The following is a 23,844-nucleotide window of genomic DNA, read 5'->3' as shown; positions in this document are numbered from 1 at the left end:
TCATGTTCAAAAGTGAAACATGTATTTCTTTTTTAAGGATTTTTTTTATATCAAAATGAACTTTATTTCACAATAAACATCTCACAATAAGTACACAAATCTAACAAATCAGGGAAATTCTAATATAATACAAAAGTTCTTAAAAAGGGTGATTGTCCTTTATCAATCACAGCAAGTGGATGCTGGGGCTGGATTCGCACAGTGAAAGAGGCCCTCCAAACTCTACCACTTGCAGTTGTCCTTGTCCTGCTCTGAAACTGCGGTTGTCCAGTCCTCTGCAGGAGCTCAAGGAGCAGGGATTTCCTCCTTAGTCCCTGTACAGGGCCCACAGTCCCTTCCAGCGCTCTTTTTAAGGATATGCTTACTTTAATGTTTTATGAAATCGCTTGTGTTCTAAAGTTATCCATCCATTTTCTAAACGCTTCTTCCAATTCAGGGTTACGGGGGAGCTAGAGCCTATCCTGGCAAGCAACGGATGCAAGGCAAGATACACCCTGGATGGGGCGCCTGTCCATTGCGGGGCACACACAGACACAAACACAGATATGGACACACTCACACCTAGGGGCAATTTTTCCCAGAAACCAATTAACATAACTGTATGTTGGTGGGCTGTGGGAGGAAACCAGAGCACCCAGAGGTTACAGTGCTGTGAAAAAGTAAGTACGCCCCATGAAAATGTGTGTGATTTTCAACATATTTGCATGTATGGATATTTGATCTTCATTTCAACAATATTGATAGATCAAGGTGATCTAATTTAACAAATAACAATGAAAATGATTATTTTCAATCATTTATTCAACAAACAAAAAGTCAGAAATGCAATTGTCTGCTGTGGAAAAAAATAAGTACACCCCCTAGGTTCGATAGCTGGTGTTGCCCCCTTTGGAAGAAATCACTTCTTGTAGGTATTTCTTGTAATTGTCTATCAGTCTCCTACATCGACTTGGAGACATTTTTGCCCACTCCTCCTTATAAACTCCTTTAACTGTGTGATGTTTGAGGGCTTTCTTGCATGTACTGCCCGCTTCAAGTCCCTTCACAGCCTTTCTATGGGGTTAAGATCTGGGCTTTGACCTGGCCATTCCATAACCCTCCCTATCTTCTTTTTGAGCCATTCCTTTGTGGATTTGCTTGAGTGTTTTGGGTCATTGTCTTGTTGCAACGTCCACTTAAGGTTCAGCTTCAGCCTTTTGACAGTGTCACGCCCAGTACACCTAGAGGGTGCTCTTCTTCTGTCCTGTTCCTAGTTCCCTGTGATTATTCATGTCTTTCTGGTGTGTCTTGTTGTGTAGCCTATTTACTTCCTTTTTCTGCTACGCTCCTCGCTCAGCATTGGGGTTCAGATGTCCTGAGACTCGCCTAGCACCAGGTCACTCCAGTCCATGGCCTGAGGGCATAGGTTTCTATACGGCTACTCCTGAACAGCTGAGCCTGGGCTAACTCCCGTCTCACCGCTACGCATAGGGTCTTTTTCCGCTCTCCTCCCATTCCACGGTTCGTCCCTTCCGACATCCGTGACAGACAGGTGGCCTCACATTCTCCTCAAGTACTCTCTGGTGCGATATGGAATTCATGGTTGACTCTATGATGGCAAAATGTCCAGACCCTGAGGCAGAAAAGCAGCCCCAAATCATAATGCTTCCACCACCATGATTTGCAGTTGGTATGAGGTTCTTTTGGTCAAAGGCAGTTTTTGGTTTTCACCAAACATGACAATTGTCATTGTGGACAAACTGCTCTGCCTTTGTCTCATCCGTCCAGAGCACATTGTTCCAATAGTTCTGATCTTCACCTAGCTGTTGTCTGGCAAACTTCAGTCAATCATCTATATTCTATAGAGAAGAGGCTTCTTCCTTCCTGACCTTGCATGTAGGGCAAAGTTCTGCAGTCTCTTTCGTATGGTTGACTCATGCACTTTGACATTGACTGAGGCAAGACTTGCCTGTAAATCCCTGGATGTTATTCTGGGGTTCTTGGAGACATACTGCAGCATCTTTCGGTCAGCTCTTGGGCTCAATTTGGTGGGACAACCTGTCCTGGATAGATTGCCAGTGGTTTTAAATTTTCTTCATTTGTAGATGATCTTTCGGACAGTGGAGTAATTGATTACAAATTGTTTGGAAATGGCTTTAAAACCCTTCCCAGAGTCATAGGCATCAACAATCTTTCTTCTGAGGGCCTGAGAGAGCTCTTTTGATCTTGAAATGATGTAGCCACACACCTCAATTGCTAAGACCAAACCAGACAACAGGTTTGTGATGTTTAAAGAAGGCAGTGCCCTCCAAGCTACTCTCTATTGATGTTCTAATCATTTGCACCTGTTTTGGTGTACCTGATTCTAATTTAGGCATCTGATGCAATGATAAAGGTAGGGGTGTACTAACTTTTTCTGCACAAGGAAATTGCATTTCTGTTGATTTAAATAGTACAAATGAGTGCAAAATGTGCATTTTCAATGTTATGTTTTAAAATTAGATTAAAATTATCTATCGGTATTGTTGAAATGACAATCAAATATCCTTTTGTCCAAACATGTAAAAAAAGACAAACCTTTTCATGGGGTGTACTTACGTTTTCACACCACTGAATCTCTAAGGTTGTTTATAATTTGCCCATCTTTTAAATGCTTCTTCCAGTTCAGGGTTATTGGGAAGCTAGTTTCTAACCCGTCAAGCAGTGGGCGCAAGGTAGGATACAACCTGGACAAGACGCCAGTCCATCTCAGGGGACACTCAGACAAGAGCATATTCACACCAGGGCCAGTTTCCCAGAAACCAATAGATATTTCTGGGCTGTTGACAGAAACTGGAGCACCTGGAAGAATCCCATGTGAACACAGGGAGAACATACAAATTGCATACAGATAGCACCCCAAAAATTGAACCCAGGGCCCCAGCGCTGTGAGGCAGCAATGCTGACTACTCCACCACTTTGCAGCACCGTGCAGATTATTGCGGTGCAAAGTGAAATTCTTGTTGATTTGTGGCTGAATCCACAAAAGCTTTAAAATCTCTTGCATTGTTACAGTATATAGCTTGGAATGCTTATGTTTATAGTTCTGACTGTGGGGACAAGATGTTGTGCCATCTTTGTTGCTGTTTCTGTCTGTTCTTGACCACCACTTTAGGCTGGAATAAAAGAGTGCTTCAACACACGCTTCACTGGTGGGATTCCATTAGGTTTAAGCACGGAACTACAAACATTTGAAATTGAGGTCTGAAATCGGTGTGCTGGTTGAAGTGTAGGCCATAATCTTTTGTATTTAGAGCCAGATTAAGTTAAATCTGCAGAAGGACCTCTTGAGTGGCTCAACCCAGCACTGGTGGAGATCTCGGTTTGAGTCTGCGTTATGCCAGCAGCCATCTGTGGCTGGGATTCCCCTTTTGGTGCCGCTCAATTGGCTGAGCACTGCCAAGGGCAGGTTGGGGTTAGTTGGCCAGGGATCTTACAGTTTTCCACAGCACAGTGACCCCTGCAGCCCCAAAAGAGCTTGCAGGCATTGGTGCCGTCGATGAGGGGACATGGTAGCTGTTCTAGCTATACGTAGCTACAGACTGTGTTTAAACTCCATGTGCTCTACCGCAGTTGATGCCATGCAATTTGCTTGTGTCACATGAAAAATTAATGTGTAATTAATTGTAATTGTAATTGTAATTAATCACAGCGGGAACATGGATTTAATTACTCCTTGGCATTTCTGAATCTTTATCTTCAGTGGTTATGAAGCTGTGGGGTTAGATTGGATTGTATCCTGTACCCAGCACTGTTTAGACCCCCAGGCTAAAGGTTTTTCACTTTTTCACTTCCCATCAGTCTCTCTACAGAACCATTAATTGTAGCTATGGAGATTGTAACCACTGGGAGATCGAACTCCCAGAAGACCTGCACTGCTAGCTTAGGTCTGTGTTTTTTTGTCAATTAGGATTGACAGTAGAGAGGCTAATTACAGTTGGATTCACAGCACATGTAAGGGCCTCATAGCACATGCAAGAATTCTTCTTAATTTGGTAAAGAATGTACATTCTTTAAAAATATTTAGAATTCCAAGAATCATTATGTACTGTATATTCATCCTCATACCATGTTTCTTGAGAATTTTCCTTTAGTGATTGTCTCTAGGGAATACTGGTGCTAATCAGTCTACCCAAAGAATCCAAAGTCTACCCAAAGAGTTTTTTCATAGATGCCCCATCTTGGTAATTCAATGTAAGCACAAATAATGTGCATATAGAAAAACAACATACTACTACTTATTTCCATCCCTAACTTTGAATACTCAGTAGGTTTTTAATGCTATTTCAAATCTATTGCAGCAGATATCCAATTCAAGTGGTTTCTTTAATTTGTGTAATTTACCTGTAAAGCATTTCTCAAATCAGCATTTTTTTCATTTTTTTAAACCAGCAGATTTTAAAATGTATCTGTTTTGTAGCACAGCTACTCTAAACGTTCTGTTGGAGTGGGTCATTTAAATTAGCCAATTTGCATTTGAGTGCCCAGTGAAAAAACACACATAAACAAAAGGAGATCTTAAAACCTCACAGAGAAAAGCTTCCTGGCCTGGATTCAAATCCAAGGGCTTATGGATGCGAGGCAGCTACTCTGACTGGCGAGCTGCCTCTATGTTAGGTAGTTCAACATAAAAAAACTAAAATATTAAGTCACAGAGTACAAAGTGGCATGGTGTATAGCATCACCGCTCCTTCAAAGCTTCACAGGGTCCTGGGTCTGACTGCGGACTGGGATGCTTTCTGTATGGAGTTTGCATATTTGCATATTCCCCCTGTGTCCTTGTCAGTTTTCTCCAGGTGCTGTAGTGTCCTCTTCCAAAGACATGCTCAGTTAATTTGTGTCTCTGAATTGTTTCTTTGTGTTTGAGTTTATGCGTACCATGCTGTCATTTGTGTCGTGACACTTGTCACGAATGAGTAGCTTTCTAATGGCACCTTTCTCAATATCCAGAATTTGTTTTTTCTTTATGCTTTTTGTGAATGATTTTGCATGGAATTAACCTTTGCCTGTTCCTATATTACTATAAAATCTGTGCGTTTCCAGCCTCCATCCTGTAATAACATAATCCTGATAAATTTAGGGCAGTGCTGAGGGGTTTAAATAGGAGTCTGTTCAGAGATTAGCGACAGGCAGATGTTGATGGCTGGCTGGTTTGCCCCAGGGAGTTCATGTCCTTGAAGGCTGTTCCATACTATTATCCAGGATTGTAAAACATTGCAGGGTACTGAAAAGGGTATAGTCTATACCAGAACCACAGTGGTTCCTCAGACCAGAGATTATCCTTTCTGTAGTGTTAAGCAGACTACAAAGCACATGAGTCCACTACTGGATAGGAGACAGTTCTGTCACAAGGCTTATTCCCCAAGCAATGCTGGTTGAACTGGGGAAACTGGGTACAGCACCTCGATTAGTGGTACAACAGCATGTCTACAGCAGGGACTTGGACTCACAACATGTCAGTCACACATCCAAAGGCTCACCCAATGTGCTACTGCACGCTGCCCCCAGAGAATTATCAGTCTTCTCTTGAAAGCTTTGTGTTTTTCTCTGACAAGATTTTCGCACTGTTTTCTTTTTTTTATAATTATTTGGAAGATTAAATGAACTAAAAGGTTTAAAGTGTTTGTTGTCATAATTATTAAACAGGATAAACTAAGTAATTTTGCTTTGCTGAAACATTCTGATAGCGGTACGCTTCAGTGGTAATAAATAAAAGGCGTAATAGTGTAAGAAAAGTGGTAGGTGCATCTGAATGTCTTCTTGCATGGCAAGTAACTACTGTCAAAAGGATAAATATACAGTATTGCACTGAATTTCTTAAAACCAAATCTACGCAACAGCCAAATCTTGATTTAACTGGGTTTATAGCTTCCTATAGAAACAGGTATTATATAAAATTATAGAGAGCTATGTTGGTCTAAAACGGAAGCATTTGAGAATGCTGAGACTTAACAATACTAAGCAATAATCTATAAGGAATCCTGCTCTAAACCTGTACCTGTTTGTTTTGCTAGTGCAAAGTCGATAGAACCTGGTTTTGTGTCTGCAAAACAAATACAGTAGGTGCAAATCCTGTCCTTCCCAAATCATTTTTCTGATTGTTGAAAAGAAATGAAACATTCAGAAGGTGTACACTGTAAGAAACATAAAGACCGAAGTCATGTCAGGAGACAAATGTAGATCATGATGTCAGCATAAGATAGTCAAAGCATAAACTGAAGAAGAAGAATTAGGTAACCATGCTGGAAGCAAGTGAAAATTTCTCTGTTGTTTTATATGGCCTTAGTGTGAAGGATTTCTCACTTTTTACTGTCTTTTGAGGTCGCCACACTTCAATAACATTGTTAAGGAGGAGGGTCTTGATGGGTTTTTCTGCTACTTTGAAAATAGTTTCAGAAAATATTTTGTACATGTACAGATTTGCAGAAAAGACTGATTCACTGGTTTAAAGCAATTTGCTCCAGAAACAAAACAGTTTCATCAAGATTAATGATAGTAATGATGATGATAATGAATCTAATAAAGTGATTCAGATATTCATGGACATATTCTGCATTATACAGTATAATGAACAGATGTATTTTTTTTCAGAGCTTTGATATAATATGTGACACTCCCAATTACCTATATACTGTACGGTAGTAGAATACAGTATCATGATAGTGAATTGTGAAAGTTTTTATCCCATTAAGAGATTTGATTACTTTATTCTATAAAATTCATCTGTAAATCTGCAAGACAAAAATAAATAGTTGAGGAGTCTGAGAGAGAAAGATTCTGAACACCCCCAAAAGTAGTAATTATCCTTTTAACTCTTCAGCCTATCCAACACCTTGCTTTATCTGAAGACATTACTCATCTTAAGGCTTAACACCTAGAGTACTCACAATAAAATCTTGAAAATATTTCCAAGGAATTCACAGATAATATCCAATGAGCTACATCTGTACATAGAATTTCATGGTTGTCAATTATTTCAAAGTGAAAATATAGAAACCTTCGCAAAATGTATTCTAATAACAAAATATATAATGGATTCTGTTTTTAAAAATAGTAAATAGACATGCGGTTTATACAATAACATTGTTGTTAAAATGCCTGTGAAGGACTATGTATTATCTTTAAAAAAAGTGAAAATTAACCTGAATATCTGATTAACTGAAATCGAAAGTATTATTTTACAAAAACCCATTAACTGCAGAAGCAAACCAGGTTAATTTTACTGTACCCAATTGTTTTTTTGAGCTGAGTGCAGCTGTATTGTAATTGAAAATCACTGAATGATTCACTTACATTGTTTCAGCTTTTTAACATGTATTTCGAGAGTCTCGTGTTTGTCCGAAATTCTACACTGGAATATTCCTCCAGCTCTCACCTGGCACTCTCGGTAAATGGTGACTTCAACAGTGATCTTTCACAGCAGCAGAAATAGATCTGTCTGGCTGACCTCACTGCAGCTAAAAAGATGTTGGTACTTCACTGAGCGTCTCTGCGTTGTCTTCTGTAGCATTGATGGAACCCAGACTTTCTTGACAACATTTTGTTGGAACTTTCTGTTGCTCAGATTTTTGGTGCTGTGCAGGGGACAGTGCAGGCTAGGAGTTCGGCTCCTGGCTGATGCGATGCACTGTACTGTATATCGACCATAGTTATGTGATTTCCTGTCCTTTGATAGGGTAACTTGGAGGTACAGTAGGTACTTCCAATGGGGAGAGATAGAGAAGGATTGATTATTGATTATTTGAGTAGATGGGCAGTTTGAGGTAAAGATCTAGCGCTTGGCCATAGGAAAAAGGCTATCAGAGCTTTCCCACTAGGTTCAAAAAGCTCAGGAACTGCTGCCAGAGCAGTGATGTGACAGACAGCAGGGACACTGTGAGGAATGGGTATGCAATATTCTAGATGTCAAACAGAAAGTACAAGGGCAAGTACAGTATATGTCATTGTTAAATACACACTTCCCTTAAGGGTGCAATCTCCATTTATTCTTTATTAATTATGCAAAATTCTGTAATTGTATTACTGTAATCATTTTATGGATAATACCATCTCAAGGTATCATTTATTCACATAAAGTCTAGGATCTTTAAGCTGGGAAATACCAAACATTAAAAAAGTGCTGTATTTTTTCCATCTTCTCCTATGGAACGTTGCTACTCACCCTTTTGTTTTAAAATTGATAAACTAAATCAAGATAAATTAACTTTGGTTCATGCAGCAGAATTAAATGGTGTGTTCAATGCCTCAGACCTCCAAGGATCCTGTAATTAATGCTTCATTAATTAACTTGTGATTTATCATATTTAAAGTGAGCCAGTGATATAGAATAAGATGCTAAGAAATGTTATTGAGGATCTGCCAATAATTGTACAAGCCCAGCATTGTGAGTTTAAGCCATAAATGTCTTGGGTGTATTTAAACATTGGATCTCAGCTGATGTATCTTTGTCTAATTAATCTCTATGGTTTTTAATACAACTGGGTTAAATCAGTAGGAGAACTGAGTAGGATTGTGTGCAGTTTCAGATTTGCATGCCAGTGTATTGTCTTCCAAAGCCAGGAAGGAAGAGCTAGTCATTAGACAGAAACCTTATAGTTACATAGTCATACTGCAGGACAGCTCTAGTTTTTGGCATGTTTATCAAAAGGCTAATATGAGTCAGTGCAATATATTGTTTCCCATTTAAAACTGTTCTGACACACTGGTGCTTTGGAACAATGACAGTGAATTTTGGCGGTATAATTCTTTATCCTCACTGCACATGCTTACTCAAGTTAACACCAGTGTTAAGGCTATAAGAACTCTTGATTTTTCCGTAAAGATATCAGGCGTTTCACATGGCATTGTCCTGACAGATTTACACCCCCCATCTTAGAATGTAGGTACCGTTATTTGTGTCATGAAGAAAGTCAGATGGAAGGCGAATTGTCAAATGAAGTAAAATATGTTTCATTGGTGAAAGAGTGTGCTGGATGGATTGTTCAGACCAGATGTTAAACGGACCTAAACAAAATTCAAGCTGCACAGTGAATGACAATGCTGTGGTTTGATGCCCTTGTCTCTTTGTATCTCTGGGGTTAGAAAGCGCAAAACCAATCAGCTAATTGACTGAAATAAGACAGTGTGATCTAAGAACCTATCTATTAACATAAAATGTAGCTGAGAGAATCACAGCCAAACACAGCCCAAACTTTGGGTTTTAGAGAGAGGATGCATTACATTTCCATCTAGATATCTGTTTTCAAAGATTAATTCACATACCATGTTGCAAATAAGTGTCATTGTCACCTTACTCCAATTTCCCTTATCTTACTTTTAACAAATGAGACTAATTGCAAGTTTTTTTGTCTTTGTAATCTTCTTGAACTTGCATTTAATTAATTTCTTTGCTGTTAATTTCACATGAGTTTCAAATTCTGCAAAGTTGCAAAGTCTTTCTTTGCAAATAATTCTTCTTTTCCACCTTTGCTGCTTTTTAAGCATCATCCAAAAGACCTTGGCTGCCTGTAGCAGAATCATGTGTACTTTGGCTCTGCTTGTGTGTGAAATTGGGTGTGTTGTTTAGTTAAGAAGGAATCATCTCCGTCACTGCCTGCATTCATTTTCCCACCCATTCAGACTGGAGTCACGAAACGTGAGCCACTCTATTAATAATGAACCTTCTGCTGTCTCAGCAGTTACACTGAGACAAAGAGAGGCAGGGAGCATTTCAACCTAACAGTCTGGCCTTGCAGCCTGGCTGCCTGGACATGTGGATTTCAACTAGGGGAGCTGGAACCAATTCGGGTTCAATCCAAAAATAAATCATTTTCAATTGACCTTCAGATGTGCTGGTGTATTGTCAACCTTGCTTTCAAGGTACACTGCAGTGGAGCTCTGGCTTTGTCAGGAGAAAGGCATCAATATACAGTATCTGGGGAAATAAAGGTTACAAGCTGGCAGATTACTCATCACGATAATTACTATGGTACGGTACATCTTGGGTTTAATCAGGACTCCTTCTGATTTTCAAAAGGCAGTTTCAGTGGAATCCTCAGTACTAGTACTAGTTATTGTAACTAAACTCAAATCCATGTGTGCTTCTGTACATTAAACACTTTATTTCTATTCACTTTTATGTCGTCTGCACGATCTGATTAATCTTTTACTCTGTTTATCAAAAATCAGTCATGCCTTGCTTTGCCGATTTCTGCTCATTTGTTCCATTCATCACAGTTAGAGTAAAAGACTGGTCCTCATCTTACTGTTTGTAACAACCAGTGGCTGCAGGGCTGTTTTTTACATCACAATTAAAAGCCCAAGGGGGGATGTGGCAGCCCTAGTCAAGCATGAAGAAGTGTCAGAACTGAAGTGGCCTGTCTCAAATATCAGAAAGAAAGAGGTCAGTCAAGCAAGATTGTACTGTATCTGCAGGAATGCATCACATTTCTGTTGATCATCTAGGGGATAATATTTTGTATGCTACCCATTTTTATTTTTATTTTACTTTCACAGTTTTCTTAATTCAAATGTGCAATCTTGCTTTTGTCTTCTGGGGTTTAAAATGATGCACTGGAATACTGTAATGTGGTGTGATTTGATATAATGTAAAACATTATGAAATCACCATGCTCTTACATTTTCAGAACAATATATTATCACTATTTTAAAAAAATATATCTTTTTCAGTCCAGGTTTTTATTTGACATGTATTTGTGTTATGATTTGTCATTCATTTGTTACTACTCCTTAAATGAACTGCATATAAATCTTGAATCTTCATCGGTATCATAGTGAATCACTAGGCTGTTTCAAGAAAAAACATCTTATTTTGGTATTATCAATAAAATTTGGAAAGACTGTGCTAACATCTTTGTACATCTGTATACTTTCCTGACACCCCCACCCCATTTTCACCACAGGATACTGTATAATGAATGTAAATCATATTAATCCTGAACCTATCTATTAACATAAAATGTAGCTGAGAGAATCACAGCCAAACACAGCTCAAGCTTTGGGTTTTAGAGAGAGGATGCATTACATTTCCATCTAGTTATCTGTTTTCAAAGATTAATTTACATACAGTACCATGTTGCAAATACAGTAAGTGTCATTGTGACTTTACTCCACTTTCCCTTATCTTACTTTTAACAAATGAGCCTAATTGCTAGGTGTATTGTCTTTGCTGTTAATTTCACATGAGTTTCAAATTCTGCTTTAATTACTTTTCTGTTCCCCAAGCAGTGCCTTTAGCTAACCCATTTTCATTTGCGGGTTTCTTGATCGCGTTATATTATATAGTATTAATTAAGATCGTATCTTTCCTTGGCTCTTCTAATCATCATTTCATACAAGATTAGGGGGTTTTTCTGCTTTCATTTAATTTTGAGAAGTAGGAACCCGCAAGGGTCTGAAATCATGAGACATTTATGATTTATGTAAATGTGTGATCAACCCAGATCAGTACTTTAAATGTTCATTATAAAATGCAGTCCAGACTGCATCTAAGTGTTACTTCATATTTAGAGTGACAAGAATATGAGTCGATTGATGCTGTCTTAGCATGTGTAAAATAGTATTATTGTAAATGAATATACCATATTTCCATGGAAATTGATTTTTTTAATTTAAAACATTAGGAGAATGATATGATACATATGCTCTATAATTCACAAATGTGTGAGGATGTATTGCAAACATTCATTACTGTATATTCCTGAAAATAGATATTTGTATTGGTAGATCACTAATGTGTGATTGGAGTTAAAACATAAATTCTAATTGTGCTAAATAAGGCTTATACTGCCTTAAAATTATTTGGTAATTTCGCTTTCTAGAATAAAATATATTGGTAATTTGAGAGCATGTTTAGAATATTAATTCTGTCTGTAAAATGACATCATTTGAAAAGCATGTGATATCTGGTGATATCTATCTGATTTTTGTATAGTATATCATACTGTATACATCTGTTAAAATGAACAGTTCTAGAATCATTACAATTGTGTTTAACAAGAATGAAATGAGGTCTAACCAATCGCTGGCTCTTGTGTCGGTGTAGTGCCATAATTGGGAGGGTGATTAGTAAGCAGTATCAAACAGCAAAGATGAACTAGACCAGGTTATTTTGCTGTTGCAGAACAGCATAGTGTACAGTATATAGTATAATCTGCTGTGGCTGGAATTCTGCCATGGAATGTTTTCTGATCAGTATACAGCCTCTGTTCCCCTCTACACAGATTACTCAAGAAGATGGCCAAGTCATGGTGTTGGTAGTAAATAATATCATCATATAGCTGACACAGGCCTGTCTGTCTTCTGGGCTGTGATTGTGGAGAAAGCTGTGATTTCCTTGCTGTGCCTCATATGGACAGGGGAGGAGATGCCTCTCAATACATTTGGACAGTGGTTGGGCAGCCTACCATGAGAGCTTCGTCCAGCTTGCACTGTCTTCATATTCGCCAATCAAGGCAACCAGTCCTCCAGTGTCACATCTCCTCATACCGTACACTGGTTTTGGCCTAGCAACTGTGGCCCGGCTCTGCTAATATACTTTCCCGGGCAAAGTGCCTTTTAAAACCACGACACAAAGGTGTTGCTAGTAAGGCTGCTGTGCCTTTATACCGGGGTGGTCACTGCTGAATTATTATACTTAATATATTTTTATATTTTATATTTTTTCATATTAAGAAAGATATTATATAGTAAAATTTCATATTCAATATAACATAAGGATATATAAAAAAGAAGACTGTAATGAGGGAGGAAGAAATTCCCTTGACTTTTTTAACATTTTCTAATGACTGAAATTCAGAATATTTGACTTGAAAATGTTTTTTACGAAGACTATCTCTTTGATTAAACAGATATGATGTTGTTATTGTTGTTGACATTAGAGTTCTTAATGTGATAAGGTAATAATTTCCTTTCCCAAGCAATTTTTCCTTAAAAATGCTAGCAGATTGCCATGCTTCTCTAACAGTCAAACTCTTAATTAAGGTGGCTATAAGACTGATATGACAGAAAAGAAATCAGTGTATTGCTATAGTGGACTTGGCAAACATTCTTTGATTCCATATGTGTCTGTGTTTGTAACAGGTCTTCCAATTCCTAGAGAGAATGGGGAAGAGGAGAGAAAGGAAACATTGGAGGACCTTAGAGAATTTCTTTGAGGCGATGGACTTTCCCAACTGAGCGTATTCAAGGCCACTGTAGTACTTGTGGAAATGGCAAAGAAGAGCCGTTCTAAGGGCGAGAAGCCCGAAGCTCTTATTGCTGCTTTACAGGCAGCCAATGAAGATCTCAGGTCTAAACTGACTGACATTCAAATAGAACTGCACCAGGAGAAGTGCAAGGTGAGGCGTCCAGGTGGAGGATGTGCATGTGTCCCTGGGTGTTGGCGTGTTGGTGTGTCCCTGACTGTGAGTATGTCCTTGAATATGGGGGTATGGCTTCCTGTGTTGGTAGGTTCCTGAGGTGAGTGGATTAGTGTCAGGGTATGGATGTGATGTGTAGGTGGGTGACTCACTGGGAATGGGTATGTGGATGAGTTCCTAGGTGTAGGTGGGTGTCTTAGTGGGGATAGGTATTTGGTATGTTCCTGGTTACAGGAGGTGGGGGTCTCAATGGGAATGGATGTGTAATGAGTTCCTCGGATTAGGTGGGCGTCTCAGTGGGAATGGGTACCTGGATGAGTCACTTGAGGTGCCTGTGTGTGTGAATGTATCCACTGCTGTGTATACTGTATGTGTTTGTATTTTTACTGTATATGCTTACTATCAAAGATATGATACTATAAAAGCCTGTGTGGAAAAACAATGCTGTCTGATTTTGATGAAAGAGAGGTTAGTTCCTGCTGCTTCCCCTTGCTGTGTGGCTTGGCTTGTGATTTCTCCCAACCTTTCCCTGGACAGGTGAGCAAACTGGAGCGAGAGAAGGTCCAGGAAGGGAAGAAGATCCGTGAGCAGGAGCAGCACAAGCACACGGTGACGCTGACGGAGCTGAAAGCCAAGATGCATGAGGACAAGATGAAGGAGCTGCAGGCCGTGCGGGAGAACCTGCTCAAGCAGCACGAGCAGGAGCTGGCCCGCACCATCAAGATCAAGGACGCCGAGAACCAGAGGCTCAAGACGGCGCTGAACGGCCTGCGGGACGGCAGCAGCGATAAAGTAAGGACAGCTTTGACTCTGGAGGCCAAGGAGGAAGCCAGGAAGTTCTTTGACTCTGAGCGCCTGAAGCTGCTGCAGGAAATCGCGGAGCTCAAAGCAACCAAGAAGCAAACGGACGAGGCCCTGAGTAAGATGATCCAGGCCGACAAGATTAAAGCCGGAGACCTGAGAAGTGAGCATCAGTTACACCAGGAGCAGATCTCCAAGATTAAGTGGGACTGTGAGAGGGACATCCGTAGGCTTGTGAGTATTTCATTTCTTTAATCAGGTGTCGGTCATTATTATTATGTTTGTTTCTACTGTATATGCAGACGTTAAAGCAGTTTTAGTATGTATTTTTGTGTCATAAGCCATGGTCCGGTTCAATTCACTTCCCTCAAAGATATGTGCTAGTTTAGGACATGTGATGCATTAAGTTATGATTGTTTACATTAAAGGACTGTTATTTCTTACCATTAATACCAACTACTAAATTGCGTTAATATTTTATAATTAATATTTTGATTAAAAACTTAACACTTAAAAAACTTAAAAGAAAGCTGGGGATACTGTAGAGCAGCTGGGATGCCAGGGGACTGATCCATGTTCTCCTGTCTTTCAAAATGCAATAAAACAGATAAACAGAATTATAGAACAGAAGAAGGAAATTAAGTGATTAGCATCACTATTAGATGCCTTGTGATACAGTGCTCAGTATCCCTTTAATTGTTATGTTACAGTTGGCCTTTGTAATTTTAGTGATTTGAATACAATGTAGATTGTTTTAAATTCTAAATAAATTCTAACTGCATAGTTCCTGTGACTGTAGATTGTGTTGTCTACTGCACTATAAACTTTGTCACAGTTTCAACTGTTGTGAGATTTTGAGGTGTGTGTGAAAGAGAGAAAAAATAGAGGGGGAGGTTTGGAAATTGGGAATTTATTGCAACTGTCAGTGCAACCTAAAGGAAGCTGCTTTTCGAGAGAAAGGTGTGACAAGCTCTGTAGCAGAATTTCTCTCAGAAATAGTCCCCTCACTGTGCCGGGGACCTGGGTTATATTCCTGCTCACAAACTATGCAGTGCATGAAAGGTTAAACACAGTCACTTTGAGCAATGACAAGCCTCCTTTTTGTCAACGCTATCATCTTGTTTCTCTGAGTGTGACAGTTCATGACTAGTATATCATGACAAATAACCCAGGAATATAGAACTTCCACAAAGTCATTCTTGTGACCTGTGGGCTGATTTTAAACTTGAATTTTTCACAGAGTGCCATATTTCTTCACCAATGACATCTCGATTGCCTCCTGCCGTAGGTGGACGAGATCAAAAGTAAAGACAGGACCATTTTCGCACTGGAAAAGGAACTGGAGACTCAGACAGGGTTCCTGCAGAAACTGCAGCTGCAGAAGGACGCCCTAGATGAGCAGCTCTTTCTGGTGAAGGAGGCAGAGTGCAACCTGGGCAGCCCCAAGCGCGAGATTCCAGGGAGGGCAGGAGACGGGGCAGAGCACTGTGGCAGCCCGGTAGGTCACCTCAGTTCCAGGGGTACAGGATCGCCGGCAGATTTTGAGAATCAGCCCGGCATGTGCATCAGGTAAACAAATCAGTCTGGCAAAACAGACAAAGGAGGACAAAGGTGTTTTTGGTGTCCCAAAGTGTTAGAGAGGTACACTGGCAGATTGAAACTTGAAAGACTGAAACTAGGCAGGAATGAACAATGCCAGTTAAGATTCCAGTTCCTCACGCACTCTCTAGTAGGGGTTTTATGGAATCTGGATCCTCTGTGGTCTCAGTCTTGTAGGTTTTTGCTCTTCTTCTGGGGGAAAAATCCCATGTTTTCTAATTGTATTAAAAAGGATCCCACATGCTATAATCCCATTAAAAAGGTAACCTTATCAGGTTGTTGGAATTTGCCTCAGTTGCATGCAGTAATGTAATAGGCAAGGCATCCTTGCTAAGATGGTGATAGGTTCTCTTCGTATTTTTTGGGGGGGGAATCACTTCATCATCTGCAAGTTTAAATGTGATATTCTTAGCTCACTTTGCTATTTGTGCATGTGAGCATGAGCGATAATTAATAATTTGTGATGCACAAAGATAAATGAGTAGGTTGAAGTGTTTAGGAATGTATCTTAATTGAACTGAACTGGACTGCTTGTAATGGCATTAAACTGAAATGCTCACCAACCATTGCATTCCACGGAACTAATGAGAGTCATTGCTGCTTTAGTGCGTTTAAGCACTCGGACTACTTCGGCATAAATTATGCAATTTAAATCTTTTATACCATATATATCATGCCATCCTTTAATGGACATAAAATATGTGATAATGAATAAATAAACATAGTAATTAAACATTGTAAGATGAGGTTACATTTTTTCTCAGAAGGCAGAGATCGGATTGCTTTGAATTAAGTTGTTTATAGGCCATCGAGATGTAGAATAGTCTCACTAGTCAGTGAGTCCGTTCATTTAGAATTTATTTGTTTAATTAAGTTTTTTGAGACCACACATCCCTGTATCTTAACTGTTTTAAAGGATTTTGTCACTTTTGCATTTCTGTTTTATGTTGTTTTTGTCTCTCATGGAAAGAATGAATGCTTTTTTCTGAATTTAATTAAATGGATGCAGATGAAATAAGAGCTAATATACAGTAGGTCTGTATCCATATGGGGCATGTGAACTCAAATCAGTTGAATATTGGTCCTGTGTTTCTAATGCAGGACATGCGGAGGAACCAGAGAAAAATGGCAGAGTTGAATTCGACCATCCGGAAGCTTGAGGACAGAAACACACTGTTGGTTGATGAAAGGAATGCACTGGTATGAACCCATTGGTATTTTTGTTCTAGAAGTTAAAAAATACACATTTTCAAAACCTGTAAAAATGAGGCTTGTAGCTGAGAAACTGTAACACTAAAGGTGGTTTTGTATTGGGAAAGTTTCTGTCCTGTTCTTTTTTTGCGCCAGTTTTAGGGGTAACAGGTTGAATTTTTGTCTAATCTTTTCCATGTTAAAAAAATGTGATGTTTACAGGTTAAATTACCCATAATCTGCCTCTCCTAATACAATACTCAATTTTGCATAAAAGCAGCTTTTACATTCATTTCTAGAATGAGTTTCAGTGTTTTGGAACCAATCCATAGCAAGCTTGTATTTGTTTGCTCCTTTGAAATTACAATGATGGATTACTGAAGTCAAAAAGAAGAGAAATGTGGCTGTGTAAAACATTACAGTGAAAGAGCCGAAACTGCAAGTATCTGTCTGCTTTTTCCAACAGCTGAAACGGGTACGAGAAACTGAGAAACAATGCAAACCACTCCTGGAAAGAAATAAGCTGCTCACCAAGAGAAACGATGAGCTCACCCAGTCGCTGCAGCGCCTTGAAGAGAAGCTCAAGGTGCTGACGAAAGAAAACCTGGAAATGGTGAGTGTACCAGGTGGAAGAAGTGAACTTCACTTCAAAACTGAGACAGATGTGTAATGCGCCACTGTGCTCCTGAGGCTCTTACAGACAAATGAATGATTAGAGAAAATTCTTGTGCTTGTTTCTTGGTTATATCTGCCTTTTCCAATTACAAAAAGGTGTGCTTTGAAAGCTCACATCCTGAACATACAAAAGGTCTGATCTGTGGTTTTGTAACAGTGTGTTCTTTGCATTGATTAGAAATCTTCATGGTTTGATTTTTGTTTTTCTACAGAAAGATAAGATGAGCTCTCACCATCCTCTCAAGAAGCTAAAATCTTTGAATGATCTGGATCAAGCTCATGAAGAACAGGAAATAGAATTTTTAAAACTTCAGGTTTTAGAACAACAGAATATGATTGATGACCTAACCAGGGTAAGCCTTCTTCCGTAGTCTGCAACATTTGTATGCCTCTCTTAGGTAGACAAGAGATAACTTATTGTACAAGTTTGTATGGGACCCAAAGGCTTAGATAAGATGATAACTGTGTAATAATTAGGAACTTACACATAGTTTTTGTCTTCTGTGACAGTTGCAGTGCAATCAGAACAAAATATGAGGTTTTTAGAGATTGTTGTTATTTAAATATTAGTAAATCATGGACAGAAAGGTAGCACAATAGTTATTATTGTTGTCTCACAGCTCTGGGGTCCTGGGTTCATTTCTGGGTTGCTAATAGGATGGAGTTTGTAGGTTCTCCCTGTGTTTGTGTGGTTTTCCCCCAGGCGCTCTAGTTACTTCGAATTTTCCTGGTTTCCTGCCTGTGGATCCCAGATATGCTGATGCCAGTGTGGCTTGTGCACAGCAGGAAGTCCTGAGCAGAGACATTACCATTACAGTCTGATTTTGTGATGCTATAGATGCTTATGCTTGTTGCATATAATGACATCAACTAAATCGATGACATCCTGCTCAGTGATTCAGGACAAGGAAAATCTTTAGCCTAGGATGTGTCCTTCATGCCGTCCCTTCTTGTCAGGAATGAAACAGTACCAGATTTCCCTGATACACTGCAAAAGCTTTGGAAAGCAGTATCACATGCTGAAAAGCCAAGAGAAGTACGCGGGTGTGGGAATGTGTGCACCAGAGTAGGCAGTACAGAGAAAACTGCATGTCACATGGAGAGGAGAAACAAACAGAAACTCCTCCTCGGATCTCTGTTCATATCACTCCGCTGGCTCCTTTTCTCTGGAGTCCTTGAGTGAACAGTTTTCTGATCTTCAAGTCCAGAGATAGAGTCTAGATACAGTATCCCTGGGTGAAGCGTTTTTTCTGTATAATAATAATAGGGAATTTTGGCCAGGACACCAGGATAACATCCCTACTGTTTTCGAGAAACTCCCTGGGATTTTAATGACCACAGAGAGTCAGAACCTCACTTTTACATCTCTTCCAATAGACAGCTTCTTTTTTTTTTTTACAATATAATGCCCCCAACACTATACTGGGGCATTAGGACCCACACAGACTGCAGGGTGAGCACTCCTTAATTGGTCCCACTAACGCCTCTTCCAGCAGCAACCTTAGCTTTCCCAGGAGGTCTCCCATCCAGGTACTGGCCAAGCTCACCTGCTTAGCTTCGGTGGGTTGCTAGCTCTGAGCTGCAGGGTGATATGCTGCTGGCCATATAACCTTATTCTATCTCAAAAAGAATGATTACATTCATGTACCAGGAGCTTAATATTTGAGTATTTGTCAAAGCATTTTTATCTACTGTATGTACAGTATATTTATTGCTTGTATTATAGTTGCTAGGTTCTCTATATCTATCATCTCAAAGATTATTTTTAATGTACATTCTGTAATGTAATTCTTTTTAAGGACAGAGAAAAACTTCTACGGAGAAAGAAACATAAACGAAGTTCAAAGCCCATCAAGGTGAGAAATCTCTGACGCTCCGTCACATCCACTCTTGTGTCCACTTTAGCTCTCTAGATCCCACAAATGTATTAAATATTTAAATTGTTTAGTGGGTTTGAGGGGTGACAACTGGTGAGGCATCAATCGTAAGAGTGGGATTTATCAACAAATCAGAACAGAATGGAAGAGTGGGAGCCGCAAAGCTCCCAGAGGGAGTTCTAATTCAGGCCTGGCTGTCGGGTGTGTCAGCACAAGAATTTAATGAGCACTGAATGAGAGGTTTGTGAGACCACAGAGTTTTCTTTGGAGGTCAGGATTCATGTTTGGCATGCCTGTTATGTCCAGCTATGCAGAATGCTTGTCAGTTAATGGTGTTTAAATGTGCAGATTTTAAATGTTTAGAATTAGGGTGACTAGAAACATTTGTAGTAGTAAAGCATCACATGGCTATCTTTTTAATGGTCTCCTGAATGAAATGAATTGAAATTTTTTTGGTGCCTACTTTTAGATAAGAAAAGATCACTGTATTGGCCATATGCAATTTCTTTTATTAGGAATTTTTTCTTTTCGCATACCCCAACTTGCTCTCCATGAGATACAAGACAGGGAGAGAAGCTTGGGGTCAGAGTGCAGAGTCAGCCATTTATACGGCACCCCTGGAGCAGTTGAGGCTAAGGGCCTTGCTCAGGGGCCCAACGGAGTAGGATTCCTCTGCCAACCGCGGGATATGAACCGGCAACCTTCCAGCCACAGGCACAGATCTTTACCCACAGAGCCACCGCACTGCCCCTTTTTCAGGTCTATAACTGCGTAAATTTTAGCTTTGTATCTCATAGTTATCATATTTCAATGCAGAGACATATAGTAGTGGATACCTTCTTTGGGTATGACGAGGAATCAATGGACTCCGAAACTTCTTCAGTGGCCTCTTTCCGAACTGACAGGACACCGGCAACTCCTGACGAAGACCTGGATGAAGTAAGGTCTTCAGAGCCCAAACAAAAGTCACTAACATTCTAATTAGCCTATGGGGCTTACCATTTGTTAGAAGAAACAAATGTAAATAAATTATGATTTGTGATTTACCCTGTAAATTCCCATTTTCTGATGTTTGGGGAAATAAACTTAATTACAGTGTTAATGTCAACAGAATAGGCAGCACGGTAGTGCAGCGATTAACATTGTTACTTCGCAGGACTGGGGCCCTAGGTTCAGTTCCTCCCACAGTTTAAAGACGTACTGGCGGGTTATTTGGCTTCTTGGAAAATAGGCCTTGCTGTGATGTGTCTGTGTCTGTGTCTGCTCTGCGATGGACTGGTATCCCTTTCAGGGTGTACCCTGCCTTGCTCCTGTTGCATGCTGGGATAATCTCCCTGAAGCTTTGTACAGGATAGAGTGATTAGAAAATGGATGGATATCAATAGTAAACAGTCCAAATGCTGCAGTGTGACACTCCACAATAGCAACAGTGGTTATCAAGTGACAGTGCTGACTTGGGGTGTGGTCTTCTCCCAGCTGGGTCCAGTTTTATTTGAACAATTCCTTGGTTTACTTTGTGGAATGACCTCCAACATGTTATGATTGTAGAGCTTGGCGGCAGAGGAGTCGGAGCTGCGGTTCCGTCAGCTGACCAGGGAATACCAAGCTCTCCAGCGAGCATATGCCCTCCTACAGGAGCAGAAAGGGGGCATTCTAGATGCAGAGAAGGAAGCCAAGGTACCAACTTCAACTCATTGGCAGGCAATCTTTTGTAGAAGGAGGCATATAAATGACCTGTGACTTTGCCCATTTAACCCCTAGAGCACTCATAAATCACCAACAGTGGCAGCAGTTTAGGTCTATTCCTGTCTTCATAATACCATTAGCCACGCTGAAATCTGCTGTAAGATGTTTACGTTATGTTGGAAATTTTTATCAAAATGTATATTTAATTATGCTATATTCAGTATCACCATTTTTATATATGGAACAAGTAAAGGTTTATTCCATGCTGAAAAGAAAAGAAACACAACTTTCACCCGTGGAGCCTTCTTCAGGCTCTTGACAGCTGAAGAAGACTTAAAGGCCGAAATGTTGTGTTTCTTTTCTTCTCTTTTCAGCATGGAATAAACCTTTACTTGTTCCTTTGCAGTCTACGCATGCTGACGCAGCTACCCACTTGAACTTCTTCAACCTACTTCTACTGCAACCCACTATGCCTTCTGCTAAATCTTTCTCTAGATCTCTTCGTCATTCCTTCTCCTTCTCCCTGGGCTACCTGCCCCCTTCTCTCACCAGACCAACATTCCATCTCTTCACAGCGATCTGTTCCAAGACCAGACTTTCCAACCACCTCCTATTCCTTTACAGATGCCGTCGTTATCATTTAATTCCTAAAGGATTTAATCTGAAATTTAACACCTCTTCCTTTGACTCGGACACTTCTTCAACAATTTTCAAGGAAACTAATGCTTTCTGCCATTTTCTTCCTTAAACAACAGCTTACCCTTTCTGACAACAACATTAAAGAAGCTAAGGATTTTTGTATGACTAATAGCTCCACATCATCTTCCCTTTATAACTAACCTCAGCGGATCCCTCAACTCCAGACTTCCTCACTGCAGATCAGGATAAAAAACTCTATCTTTTACAGAAAAAAATGTCAACACTCCCACTACCTCCACTAATCCTAATCTTGTGGTAACCGTACCCTCAGACTTTTCTCAGCAGTTGTGTACCAGTCCCCAAGATGCTGGACATCCCCAAACCCAAGTTGATTTAACTGCTTTTACTGCAGGATTCGGTTCAGAGCAGATTTTGCCGGTGACTCCTCTTCATCAGCAACCCGGTTATCAATGCCATTAACAATATTAATCCTAAACAGAGCTGTTGGACTCCCCTCTCTGGCTGTTTTCTGTCAGTAGAGTACTTCATTAATCAATGCAACAATCAAGCTCCTAAAACCCTTTCCACACCCAGGAAACACTGGTCTAACCACACCTAAGGAAGGCTCCACAGCTGAAACATTGTGTTTCTTTTCTTCACTTTTCAGCAAGGAATAAACCTTTACTTGTTCCTTTGCAGTCTACACACACTGACAGAGCTACCCACTTGAACATCTCTATATACAGTATGTTTGTTTTAGTATGTAAGGTACAAGTCTATAGATAAATCAAATTTCCTTGTTTTTACTGCTCTTCCTATGCTGCTAAGATATCGAATATAAAAGAGAATCACACATTTACACCACATACTGTGTTTATCATACTATTCAGTCAGATGTCTAGAAACTCAGTCTTGTGAACAATGTGTGATTTAGAATGAAAGTAGCTGTGACAGATCCTACCCTTATATAGCCTAATGGTCTGTATGCATCAAAAACACAAGGTGGTCATAAACTACAGTCCAAAGGCTCTATTGTCTTAGGTCACACATCACAAAAACACGTGACATATGGATTTTTTATTTGAAAAACATTGGGAGAATGTGCAGGGACAACCTTTACTACTATTCTAATCAATTATATAATGAACACCTACTGTGTTGCTATTTACAAAGATTACAGCCTGTCTATCGGTCTCTAGTGGCAGGTTGCTATAACTGCAAACCCCTCTTCAGCCAGCATGCTTAAACTGCGTCCATATTGTAAATTATGTGCATTCGATATAAAGGAGTACTGACCACAGTGTTCTCTTATACAGGCTCATGAACAGCTTCAAGCTGAAGTTCTCAGGTATAAAGCTAAAATCGAAGACCTTGAAAAAGAAATCTCTCAAAAGGGACAGGTAAAGAAATGTATTTTATTATTTACTGTATGTCATTCCTTTAAAAAATTAAAAAATAAACACAGGATAATGAAAATGTCTTTATAGAATTATTTGGGAAGGATGTGTATATAATGCATAGACATGCAGGGAACAAACTTCCCTAACACAGAGCAGTAATACTCTGTGTATCACGAAGTGTTTGAATACAAACAATGAGTAGTTTGTTTAATAAAATATACATACTGTATATTTGTACTGTAAATAGTACTGTACTGCAAATAGAAGAATAAATAGTATAATAGTAATTAGTAATTAAATAGTAATAGTAATTAGAATAGTAAATAGTACTGTAAATAGAAGAGTAGTTGTCCTCTGATATAAAGTCTGACATTGTAATTGTAGGATGCCAATAGGAATAAAGCAGGTTTTGAATCTGACTGTGAAAAGTTCAGGATTCAAAACCATGCACTGGGCTGTCCTCATTTATTACCCTGTTGATGGCAAAGGGTAATCAATCAAATGTGTTTATCATTTGAGGCTCAAGGCAGATTAATTAGTTACTATTTTACTTTTGAATTGATATTATCAATCCATTTATCTTTTTTTCTTTCATAATCC

At 39.5% G+C, this 23,844-nt stretch overlaps 1 protein-coding gene across 2 annotated transcripts in view; it reads left to right on the top strand.

Moving 5' to 3' along the window:
• Window positions 1-23,844, top strand: part of jakmip2 (janus kinase and microtubule interacting protein 2) — a 36,130-nt gene that overhangs the window by 3,230 nt on the left and 9,056 nt on the right. For both annotated transcript variants that reach the window (XM_088604073.1, XM_088604074.1), the window contains exons 2-11: window positions 13,099-13,355; window positions 13,914-14,411; window positions 15,466-15,675; window positions 16,878-16,976; window positions 17,434-17,580; window positions 17,855-17,995; window positions 19,442-19,498; window positions 20,336-20,458; window positions 21,068-21,196; window positions 23,161-23,244. In XM_088604073.1, the coding sequence (XP_088460199.1) occupies window positions 13,227-13,355; window positions 13,914-14,411; window positions 15,466-15,675; window positions 16,878-16,976; window positions 17,434-17,580; window positions 17,855-17,995; window positions 19,442-19,498; window positions 20,336-20,458; window positions 21,068-21,196; window positions 23,161-23,244 (1,617 nt within the window). In that variant the 5' untranslated portion in view covers window positions 13,099-13,226. The remainder of the gene's footprint in view (window positions 1-13,098; window positions 13,356-13,913; window positions 14,412-15,465; window positions 15,676-16,877; window positions 16,977-17,433; window positions 17,581-17,854; window positions 17,996-19,441; window positions 19,499-20,335; window positions 20,459-21,067; window positions 21,197-23,160; window positions 23,245-23,844) is intronic.

Source organism: Lepisosteus platostomus, chromosome 13 (genome assembly GCF_059453375.1).
Source record: "Lepisosteus platostomus isolate fLepPlt1 chromosome 13, fLepPlt1.hap1, whole genome shotgun sequence".
Classification (NCBI taxonomy): Eukaryota; Metazoa; Chordata; class Actinopteri; order Semionotiformes; family Lepisosteidae; genus Lepisosteus; species Lepisosteus platostomus.
The sequence above is the reverse complement of the archived record's forward strand: the minus strand, read 5'-3'. Positions and strand labels throughout refer to the sequence as shown.